Source organism: Chiloscyllium plagiosum, unplaced genomic scaffold (assembly GCF_037043375.1).
Source record: "Chiloscyllium plagiosum isolate Xiang-an unplaced genomic scaffold, Cpla_swu_hap1 HiC_scaffold_3, whole genome shotgun sequence".
Taxonomy (NCBI): Eukaryota; Metazoa; Chordata; class Chondrichthyes; order Orectolobiformes; family Hemiscylliidae; genus Chiloscyllium; species Chiloscyllium plagiosum.
Window position 1 is genome coordinate 151,584,284 of NW_028270141.1, and position 12,488 is coordinate 151,596,771.

Genomic DNA, 12,488 nt, shown 5'->3' on the forward strand with positions numbered 1-12,488 from the left:
TGACACTAATAGCAGCTGTACCTTCAGATCTCAAGGTCCACAACTTTCACCAAGCTTCTGGTCTTCTGCCTTAATTTTTTTATAGTTAAAAATCACAACACCAGGTTATAGTCACGGGTTTATTTGGAAGCACTAGCTTTCAGAGTGCTGCTCCTTCATCAAGATGGTTCATGAGATGTGGGTGTCATTTGTTGCCAATCCACTGTTGCCTAGTTACGAGCCAACCACATTGTCAAGAGTCTGGAGTCACATATAGACCAGGGCAGGTAAGGATGGCAGAATTTCTTCTCTGAAGGCCATTAGTGGACTGCATTAGTTTTTATGACAATTGACAGTCACCATTAGATTCACTTTTCATTCCAGATTTTTACTGAATTCAAAAGTTTTACCAGTTGCCATGGTGGGATTTAAATCCATGTTTTAAGAACATTTTTGACTTTTTAAATTACTAGTTCAGTTACATTAATAGGACACCATTGTCTCCCCTTAATAGAAAACACTATATCCAAAATTATAAAATTCATTAATGTATTGCATGTGCATGTCTGTATTCAAACATTTGCAAAAGCTGTCAAATCAAGAAAACAAGCATTATCCTCTTTCTGGGACCAAACCCCACCCAGTCTGACTACTCTTCATTCTCGCACCACACTCCATAGCTAACATTTGATGCTCTCTCAAGATGTCAAGCTTGCTACTCAATTACAAAACAATTTCTACTCAAGACCAACTACTTCGAGTAACTAGACATTAGCATTAAATACATTTCACAAGTTTAATTTGCAACCAAAGGACAAATTTATATGAATGAACTACCATAAAAATTACATTCCTACATATATAGTTATCATGTCATTACTTCAACACATTTAGAGGGTAAATTTTTAAACCACAGAATGAATTGTATACTTAGTTATACTCAAGTAACCTGTATTGTTATATAGCACCTTTAAAAGAAAATATCCCAACACAATACAGCGGACTGCAATCTTAAAAAATCTGATACCAAGTCAAAGACATTGTTGGGACAAGCAATCAAGTGTTTGGTCAAAACAGAGGTTATAAAGAGGTTATTTAAGGTTGAGAAGTGTCTGGAGGTAATTCCAAACCTAAAGTCCTAGAGGACTGATGGAACAGTCACCAACTGTGGAATGAATAGGAAGATACAAATATCAATATAGAATAGATGCAGAATCCCTACAGTGTGGAAACAGGCCCTTTTGGCCCAACGAGTCCACACCGACCAGAGTATCCCACCCAAACCCATTCTCCTACCTTACTACTCAACATTTACCCCTGACTAATGCACCTACTCTATACATCCCTGAACACTATGGGCAATTTAGCATGGCCAATTCACCTAACCTGCACATCTTTGGATTGTGGAAGGAAACTGGAGCACCCAGAGGAAACTCACACAGACACGGGGAGAATGTGCAAACTCCACACAGACAGTCGCCAGCTGGAACCGAACGCAGGCCCCTGGCACTGTGAAGTAGCAGTGATAACCACAGAGCCACCATACAGTTTTTTAAAAAATCATGCACTGGATGTGCAAATCACTGTCTAGGCCAGCATTTATTTTCCATCCATAACTGCCCCAGAGGACAGTTAAGAACCAACCAGATGTCTATAGCTCTGGAGCCACATGTAGACCATATCAGGTATGGATGGCAGTTACCTTTCCGAAAGGGCCAGTTGGGTTTTACTTAGAAGTAAAAGGAACACAAGGTTATAGGAAGTCAGAGGCAGGAAGGCATAAGGCCACTGTGGGAACAGGAACAAAAATGAGTTAGTGACTTCCAGAGTAAGTGACTTCCATTTATAAAGCAATTTTTGGATGAATTTGTAGGAAGTATTCCCTTGCTATTTTCTCTCTCACATGCTTGGGGCTACATTAACATGAAGAAGTTAGCTCTGCTATATTTACACACAGATTGTAAATACGATATTCAAGAAGCCAATGTAAACTATACTAGTCACATGTATGGTAGTTGAAAATGTGTTGCTGGAAAAGCACAGCAGGTCAGGCAGCATCCAAGGAGCAGGAGAATCGACGTTTCAGGAAGAAGGGCTTATGCCCGAAACGTCGATTCTCCTGCTCCTTGGATGCTGCCTGACCTGCTGCGCTTTTCCAGCAACACATTTTCAGCTCTGATCTCCAGCATCTGCAGCCCTCACTTCCTCCTCGAAGACATGTATGGTAGTACCAAGTTCAAATTTACTTTTTTAAAAAAGTCATTTACATCCTGTGGATGTCACCCGCAAGACCGGTATTTGTTACCGATTACTGTCTTTGGAAGGTGGTGGTCAGCATCGGTGCAGAGTCTGTACACCCACAATGCCTTTTCCATCGCAGGTTAGCACAACGTCTTCTGTTTGTTCATAGGATGTAAGTGTCGCTGGTTAGGGTAGGATTTAAAGTCCACTCCCAATTGCCCTGGAACTGAGTGTGAGACTGTTTCAAAGAGCAGTTTAGAGTCAACTGCATTACTGAGAGTCTGGATCACATGTAGGCCACACGAGGAATGACAGCATATCCTCCTTAAAGAACGTGAATGAACCATTTTTTTTTAAAATAAATCAATTTTTTTAATATCACAACAATCTGGAAATTCCGTGGTCACTGCTTCTATTCCTCATATCCTGCATGGACTGAATTTAAATATCCCTTACTCCAAACTGCTGGTCCAGTAACATCACCGTGCTACAACCTGCCTGAGCAATCTGCTGGTCGAGTGACACAGGGTAAGTGGGTAGATAGCACAAATCCGGAGACTTGACGGCCTTGCCAAGCACAGAGAGGGGTGAGCTGATCCATTTACCTGACACTGCCTGCCTGCGAACACTTGACTCTCTCACTTACACAGACACTGACCTGGCCAACCCGGCCCACCACAAAGGAGTACATGACCGCAGCAGCTGCGGGTACGGATGCCGGTGGCTGCGGCTGGTGCGGCGGCGGCGGCCGCGGCGGCGCCTGCTCCAAATCCATGGCGGTCCGGGGAAGGGGTTGAACTTTGCCCGGTACGGAAGCGGTGTGGGGAGGGGGGGAGGTTGTGGTTGAGATCGGGCAGAGGGGTCTACGCCGATGTCAGGACCTTGGCCCCATGTTGGCGAACGACCCGCTCCTGGCGACGGTCAACAACCGCCACTCGAACACGTCAACTCTAAAACGGCGCGCGCCGCCGGCCCCCGGACACTAAACCGCGCGCCCGCGCTCGCGCGCTCACCACGGCCAGGGGACTTCCTGCTTCACATCCATCCCTTTGCTCGGTGTGCCTCCCTCCCACAGCAGCGCCACCCCTCGGCACTACCACTTTGTGACACCCGAGTCTTCCTCTTGATTTCCACTTGTCTCGCCTGTCTCGGTCACGTGCTTCCAAAATGTACAAATGAAGAAGAAATACAAAAAAAAACAGCCTCAAAGCAAGTCGTCCAAACTCCCGCGGACGCTGGAAAATGTTGAAAGTAAAACTCCAGAAATATTCAGCAAGTCGGGTACTTGCAAGGAATTTCGAGGAAAGCAGCAGGAGCTTCTTTAAATAGATAAAAAGGAAGAGAGAGGCGAAAGTGAACAGAGGTCTCTTAAAACTGGGTAAATTATAATGGGGAAACCATGAAATGGCAAATGCGTTGTATAAATACTTCACATCAGTCTTCATGATAACTACCTGACGAAGGAGCAGTGCTCTGAAAGCTGGTACTTCTAAATAAACCTGGACTATAACCTGGTGTTGTGATTTTTAACTTCATGTTAAGGAGACACTGATAGCGTTCCAAATATGCCAAATAAAGGGTAATAAAAAGGAAGATGCTGCCAGACTTGCCGAGTTTCTCCAGTAATTTGTTTTTGTTAAGATTTTTAATCTGTAAAAGGAATCAAGTGTTATGGGGAAAAGACACTAAAGTGAAGGACTAACAGATCAGCCATCAATGGTGTGGCAGACTCAATGAGCTAAATGGCTGAGCTCTGCTCTGTCTATGGCAATATCAAGACAAAAATAAATAGTTAACCTTTCTACAGAACTTGCCTGACTTGAAGACGTCCAGCAGTTTGTGTTTTAATTATGAATTCAAAACTACATTTTTATTTTCCAGCTTGAAGAAAATTTCACATGTCCTTCAGTTTTCTCCTTTTTTGAAAGCTAACTCAGGCTGCTTGATGCTTCATTCACATCAGTCAGGCTCCTGCCAGACTCTCCAGCATCTCTTCCAAGTGGCCACTCTTGACAAGATATTGTATCTGCAAATTACTCAACCACAAAGGCCACTACAACCATGACTTCTGACTTCCATAAACTTTATATCAAAAAGGTGAGAGGACATCAACTAAACTGGTAACACTGGCAAATTATAGCTCCAATGCATTCACAGCTACCTACGAGAAGAGCATCTACAACTTTACTCAACTGTATGACATTAATTAATCAGAAGTGGGTACTGCAGATGCTGGAGATTGGAGTCAAGATTCAAGTGGTGCTGGAAGAGCACAGCAGGTCAGACAGCATCCCAGAAGCAGGAAAATTGATGTTTCGGGCAAAAGCCCTTCAGCAGGAATGGTGAAGGGCTTTTGCCTAAAACGTCAATTTTCCTATTCCTCGGATGCTGCCTGACTTGCTGTGTTTTTACAGCACCACTCTAATCTTGGCATTAACTGGTGTCTATCCTGACTCAGCCACAGTGATTTCACCTCAACAGAAAAGGCTACAATGTTCTGGCGAATCTCCTCCCATTAATAGTTTACATTCATTTTTATATGAATGGTAAGTGGAGCCACCAAGTGGCAGTTCATAAATGACAAAGCCCTAGTCGAGAGAGATCTAGTTGGATTGTCACACATTTATCATAAGAAGGTAGAGAGAATGGGGGTCCTCTACACATGTGAGGCTAGGGTTGAGGAAATCAGAAAGATCAGCACCTAACTGTTCCCAAAGGCTCCAACCCATCAACGTTCACATTCAAACATTAAGAACTGTCAACTTGATCCAAGTACCAAAAGATGGCTGTGCCTTTGGAACCACAGCCCTCAAGGAGTTGGAGACGAAAAGTGATTGAAGGAAAAATAAAAGTACTTACATGCTCTATGAGTGACTGAACGACAGGCCGCACATTACCCTTGATAAACAGGACAATAACATCCATCACTGAGATGGTCCACGATAGGAATGGACCTCTCTCCTGAAGTTCACTAGTGTCCATTATCACGCTGTTGTCCAGGATGGAAGGAGTCTCTAGGGTTCAATTAGAATACATGCAATAAAAGTACTCATTTAGCACCAGTGAATTTATAGTTATATTCATCCAATAATGAAGTATCTGAACAGCAGGTTGACATTCAGTTCCCTTGATATTGTTCTACCATTAATATCTGCACCTAACAAACAAAAATCTATAAATTTAGATTTAAAATCAACAACTGATCTCGAGCCAGTTGCCATTTGCAAACAATAACCTATCCCACTTCATTCCTGTTACAGCAGGGAAATAATCCAGATTCTGGCTGTAGATTCATTTTAAAGATTCTCCAAGCTTATCACTTATGCATTTTCTCTAACCTCTTGTGTATTTCCATGATCTGTTGCTAGACATTCCTGAAGTTAGTCTGGAGTGACTGCACCATTATTTGTCCTTTCACTCTCTGGGGACACTGCTGGTCTCAGCTCAGAGTATATGTCCCTGCAGTTTGCAAACAGCAAGTCTTTAAAGATCACAATTTCCCCTCCTATGTGGTTGGTGATGACCTCCAGCACATCTCATCCACAGCCCGCACCTCCACCCTCGAACCCCACCCCTCCAACCTCAACAAGGACAGAAACCCCCCACACTCATCCTCACCTTCCACCCCACCAAACTCCATATACATCGCATCAACCTCCGCCATTTCCGCCATCTACAAAACGGACCCCACCAGAGATATATTCCCCTCCCCACCCCAATCCACTTTCCGTAAAGACCGTTCCCTCCGAGACTACCTGGTCAGGAATTGCAAAACCTGCTCACACACTTCCCCCCTCACCTCCGTCCAAGGCCCCAAAGGAGCCTTCCACATCCAAAATTTCACCTGGACTTCCATACGTTATTTACTGTATCCGTTGCTCCCGACGCGGTCTCCGCTACATTGGGGAGACAGGATGCTGAGCGCTTCACAGAACAACTCTAGGTCACCCGCACCAATCAACCCCACCGGCCCATGGCCGAACAATTTAACTCCCCCTCCCACTCTGCTAAGGACATGCAGGTCCTGGGCCTCCTCTATCGTCACTCTCTTACCACCAGATGCCCAGAGGAAGAACGCCTAATCTTCCGCCTTGGCAGTTTCCTCATTCCTTCCCCCCCATCTTACCCCAGTTCCAACCTTCCAGCTCAGCACCGTCCTCATGACCTGTCCCATCCATTTCATCTTCCTTCTCACCTATCCAATCCACGCTCCCCTACAACCTATCACGTTTACCCCTACCTCCATCCACCCATTACACTCTCAGCTACCTTCTTCCCAGCCCCACTCCCCTCCCATTTATCTCTCCATCCCAGAAGCTCCCAGCCTCATTCCTGATTAAGAGCTTTTGCCAGAAACGTCGATTTTCCTGCTCTTCAGATGCTGCTTGACCTGCTGTGCTTTTCCGGCACCACACTCTTGACTCTAATCTCCAGCATCTGCAGTACTCACTTTCTCCTAAACAGCAAGTAATGACAGCTCTCTAATTTCTAGCTTTAAGCAAACTTATACATTCTGCTGCACAGCTTCATAATTTGCTAAACGCCCTACCATATGGTATTCCAACACAAGGCTTTGGAAGTCCATACACATGATGGTTTTTGACTTGGAGATAGAGCCAACCTGATCACTTCCAAAGAAATCTACAGAACTAACTGTTAATTTGCTGCAATAACAGAGACATTTGGAAGTGGGGATCACCTTCATACAGCAACACTGGAGAGATGAAGGAAATATTCTGCAGGGATGGAGAAGAATCTCCCCCACACTGAGTGCGATGGATAAACTAGTAATGACATGAACAGGAAGATTCGAAGAGAGGTGGAGGAACCTGATTTCTGTTTTAATTATTGGCAGGGTGAGCTGCCTTCTTGAGCCACTGGAGTTCATGTGGTTCAGGACATCCATGTGGAGGGAGTTCCAGCATTTTGACCGAGTGACAGTGAAGGAGTAGCTATTTATTTCCAAGTCAGGATGGTTTGCAGGGGAACATTCAAGTGGTGGTACTCCCTTGCATCTACTAACTTTGTCCTCCTAGGTGGGAGGATTTGAAGCTACTCCTGAAGGAGCCTTGGTCAGTTGCTGCAATACATCTTGTAGATGGTATACATTGTTCGTACCATGCATCAGCGATTGAGGGAGTTAATATTCATTTGAGTGGGATTCTTTATCCTGGATGGCATCATGTTTAGTGAGTATTGTTGGAGCTGTACTCATCGAGTGAAACGTAGAAATATAGAAGCACAAATAGACCATTTAGCTCCTTGAGCTTGTCCTGCCATTCCAGGTCACTGGTGAACATCTATTTTAGTAGTGGAATATAACATTATCACTTGATATCATTTACTGATTTCTGCTTAGTAAACTTGGTCTTTATTTAGATTCCTCAGCTGTTTTTTTTAGGAAGAGGGGTATGAGAGAAATTTACCACCCTGAGTTAAGAAGTTTCTCTCTATCTCAGTCTTAAATAGTGTACGTTTTATTCAGAGACCGCATCCCCTGGTGCTGGACTCCACAGCAGCCAAAGAAGCATCCTTTATGCATTCACTCTAAGAATTTCCTAAGCTTTGACAGATCACCTCTCATTCTTCAAAAGAATGAAGGCCAACGTCTCTAGATCTGCTTCTCATAGGACCTAACCATCACCCTGCAAAGAATCTGATTGATGAATCTCCATTGCACTCTCTCCAAAGCAAGTATATCCTTCCTTATGTAAGGGGCCAAAACTGCAAGCAAAAGTAGTGTTCTATACACTGGCTGGTTTCCCGAGGCATGCTGGTTTTATATAGAACATAGCTGACAATGTGTTGCTGGAAAAGCACAGCAGGTCAGGCAGCATCCAAGGAACAGGAGAATTGACGTTTCGGGCGTAAGCCCTTCTTCAGGAATGAGGAAAGTGTGTTCAGCAGGCTAAGATAAAAGGTAGGGAGGAGGGACTTGGGAGAGGGGCGTTGGAATTGCGATAAGTGGAAAGAGGTCAAGGTGAGGGTGATAGGCCGGAGTGGGGTGGGGGCGGAGAGGTCAAGAAGAAGACTGCAGGTTAGGAAGGTGGTGCTGAGTTCGAGGGATTTGACTGAGACAAGGTGGGGGGAGGGGAAATGAGGAAACTGGAGAAATCTGAGTTCATCCCTTGTGGTTGGAGGGTTCCCAGGCAGAAGATGAGGGCTCTTCCTCCAACCGTCGTGTTGCCATGGTCTGGCGATGGAGGAGTCCAAGGACCTGCATGTCCTTGGTGGAGTGGGAGGGGGAGTTAAAGTGTTGGGCTACGGGGTGGTTGGGTTGGTTGGTCCGGGTGTCCCAGAGGTGTTCTCTGAAACGTTTCGCAAGTAGGCGGCCTGTGTCCCCAATATAGAACATAGAACATTACAGTGCAGTACAGGCCCTTCGGCCCTCGATATTGCGCCGACCTGTCATACCAGACTGAAGCCCATCTAACCTACACTATTCCATGTACGTCCATATGCTTATCCAATGACGACTTAAATGTACTTAAAGTTGGCAAATCTACTACCATTGCAGGCAAAGCATTCCATACCCTTACAACTCTGAGTAAAGACATCTGACATCTGTCCTATGTCTATCACCCCACAATTTAAACCTATGCCCCCTCGTGCTCGCTATCACCATACTTGGAAAAAGGCTCTCCCTGTCCACCCTATCTAACCCTTTGATTATCTTGTATGTCTCTATTAAGTCACCTCTCAACCTTCTTCTCTCTAACGAAAACAGCCTCAAGTCTCTCGGCCTTTCCTCTTAAGACCTTCCCTCCACACCAGGCAACATCCTAGTGAATCTCCTCTGCACCCTTTTCAAAGCTTCCACATGTTTCTTCTAATGCGGTGACCAGAACTGTACACAATACCCAAAGTGCGGCCGCACCAGAGTTTTGTACAGCTGCAGCATAACCTCATGGTTCCAGAACTCGATCCCTCTATTAATAAAAGCTAAAACACTGTATGCCTTCTTAACAACCCTGTCAATCTGGGTGGCAACTTTCAAGGATCTGTGTACATGGACACCAGAGATCTCTCTGCTCATCTACACTACCAAGAATCTTACCATTAGCCCAGTACTTTGCATTCCGATTACTCCGACCAAAGTGAATCACCTCACACTTGTCCGCATTAAACTCCATTTGCCACCTCTCAGCTCAGCTCTGCAGCTTATCAATGTTTAGATTAGATTACTTAGAGTGTGGAAACAGGCCCTTCGGCCCAACAAGTCCACACCGACCTGCCGAAGCGCAACCCATCCATACCCCTACATTTACCCTTTTTACCTAACACTACGGGTAATTTAGCATGGCCAATTCACCTGGCCTGCACATCTTTGGACTGTGGGAGGAAACCGGAGCACCCGGAGGAAACCCACGCAGACACGGGGAGAATGTGCAAACTCCACACAGTCATTTACCCGAGTCAGGAAATGAACCCGGATCTCTGGCGCTGTGAGGCAGCAATGCTAACCACTGTGCCACCCACTATGTCTCTCTGTAACCTACAACATCCTTCGTCACTATCCACAACTCCACCGATCTTAGTGTCGTCAGCAAATTTACTAACCCATCCTTCTACGCCCTCATCCAGGTCGTATCTGCCTCTCTCTAACTTACAACATCCTTTGTCACTATCCACAACTCCACCGATCTTCAATGACGTATAAATTATGGAACACTCCCCACTTCACATGTCCAACACATTCCTGACCTGTGCCTTGTGCCTCTTGATGGGCATGCTTTGGGGAAATCAGGTAATGAGTTACTCTCTGCCTCTGAGCTACTCTTGTGACCACAGTAGTGATATAATCAGTCCACTTAGCCTGATGGGCTGAAGTGATGTTTAGAACAGAAACTTATATGTTGAAATTCAATTCAGAAATTTGAGAATATAATCTAGGCTGCTTTTTTGATACAGTGCTGAGGGAATGCTTCAGCAGAAGATGCCTTTCTAAATAAACAATGGCATTTTCAAATACTGCATTTTAGTGAAGCACTTGGGGACATTTCTGATTAGAGCTGTTTAGTCCATCATATACTCCCATATTAAAAAGGTCTCCTTTGAAACCTCGGGAAACAGCAAAGGACCAAAGAACACATGACAGTCAAGTTAAATGAAGTAGCAATGACGACTCTCAAATTTTGAGTTTAGAAGGATAAATCTTGTTGAAGGAAGACTGCAATGAGGAAGTGAGGAATTCCACAGTTAGGGCTTTGGGAAACAAGTTTGAATAATGAAATCTGTTGATCAAATCACCAGAGGATTTTTAGATTATTTATATACAATGCCATTTTAAATCTTTTCTATCAATGCAAACAGCAATACTTTTCACTCACCTATTTCTGTCTCCAAGTGGCCATATTTAGCACCTTCTCCTGCTGGAACTTTCACGTCCTCTTGCTTTCCTTTTGGCAAACTCTCCTCTGCAGTGTATTCTTCATCAGACTGTGCTACGTTCTCTTCAAACGTCACAACAGAAGGTTCCTTCGGAAGCTTCTCTCCTCCCTCACTGATGTTTAGGATATTCAGTTCTGTCCAAGGCTCATCCTCCCCATCCGATTTCCCTCCAACATTTGGAGAAGATCCTTCTCCCTCACGCTCTTTGAACTTGCTCCATTCAGAAGTTTCTTTCTGATTCTCTTCTATCGTCCTTTTAAAATTTGGAATTGCTGTTCCTGGAGCCTCTTCATTACCTTTCAAATCCTTTGCTGTTCGGTCAACCTCAGTAATATTCGAGGAAGACAGTTTAATTGCTGGTTCCTTCTTGTCTTGGTCTGTCATGATCTCTGAAATTGGATGCTTTTTCTCTGTCTCTTTGACAGACTCTGAACTACTCAATGTCTGTTCATCCTCCTCTCTCTCTGGATAGGCTGCATTCTCTGAAAGGTTTCCAGAATGCATTTTTCTCCATGGCTTTTCACCTTCATCTTCCTCCTGGTTTCTCGCTGAATGTACTGCATCGTTGCTCAAGACTGGAGAATGCAATCCTATCACTGGCTCATCATTATTCTTCTCTCCTTGTTGTGCTTCAGTAGCTTGCCTCTCTTGATCTTCCTGGTTGCTGCCCTGTAATAATCCTACAGCAAAACAATAGCAAAGATACAACGTTAAAGCAATGTTTTTCAACCTTGAAAGAAGCCTGTCTTCCTGCTATACAGTACAAACAACACTGATTACCTACAATGTCGGGGTTGGTGGGTTTGAGCTACAGGGCTGAATAGGCTATGGCATTGAAGGCCGAGGAGTGACCTTATACAGGTTTATAAAATCATGAGGGATAAAGATAGGGAGAATAACCAAAATTATCATACCAGGGTAGGGGAATCCAAAAATAAAAGATATAGGTTTAAGGTGAGAGGGTAAATACTTGAAAAGGACTCTACGGGCAACTTTTTCAAACATCAAGTGTTGCGTGTATGGAATAAACTGCCAGAGGAAGTGGTGGTGGGATGTACAATTACAACATTTAAAAGGGATCTGGATGGGTACATGAATAGGAAGGGATTAGAAGGGATATGGGCCTCATGTTGGTTGGACCGAAGCATCTGTTTCCATACTGTACAACTCTGACTCTGATTTTGCTAAATGACCACTTCTCCTTCAACAGGCAAAAAAAAAAGCTAATCAACTGAAGAGCTCAATGCTTTACTCACCAATGCAAAAGTCACCAAAAGCAGGAATTCTTCTGCTCAGCTCTAACCAACATCTTGCATTCCATTTGTACAAAACCTAGAAATGCTTAAGTCTTTGGAGCTTGCAGGCTGGTACAATTGCAGCATTTAAAAAGGACCTGGATGGGTATACGAATAGGAAGGGTGTGGAGGGATATGGGCCAAGTGCTGGCAAACAGGACTAGATTAATGTAGAATATTTGGTCGACATGGAGGAATTGGACCGAAGGGTCTGTTTCCGTGCCATACATCTCTATGACTCTATCTACATTAAATGCAGAATTAAACTCACTGCAAAGGCCTAACAGGAGATTTCTTCTGCAATCTGCTCTAGCTTGTGGTCAATATATGCTGTTGAAGTGACCTTCGGGAAACCCCTCAACTGTCAACTAGTGCAAACACTAAATTCACTCAGGGCATGACAACTACACCAGTTACTAGGTAGGCTCAGCTGGCAACTCCCTCACTCTCAATAGACAAGGGAAAGCTCATGGTCTGCTGGCAAATCCTCTCACCTATAGCTGTTATGCTTTCCTGTTTGCTCCATTTTGACGATTACACTACCCAGCTTTGGAACAATATCACCATGCCTTCAATGCCATT

General features: G+C 44.4%; 1 protein-coding gene across 2 annotated transcripts in view; it reads right to left on the bottom strand.

The window, feature by feature from the left end:
- The window catches only part of mia3 (MIA SH3 domain ER export factor 3), a 104,869-nt gene that overhangs the window by 68,624 nt on the left and 23,757 nt on the right, over positions 1 to 12,488 (bottom strand). For both annotated transcript variants that reach the window (XM_043687327.2, XM_043687326.2), the window contains exons 5-6: positions 10,551 to 11,291; positions 5,080 to 5,234 (exon numbers count right to left, since the gene is read on the bottom strand). In XM_043687327.2, coding sequence (XP_043543262.2) covers positions 5,080 to 5,234; positions 10,551 to 11,291 — 896 coding nt within the window. The remainder of the gene's footprint in view (positions 1 to 5,079; positions 5,235 to 10,550; positions 11,292 to 12,488) is intronic.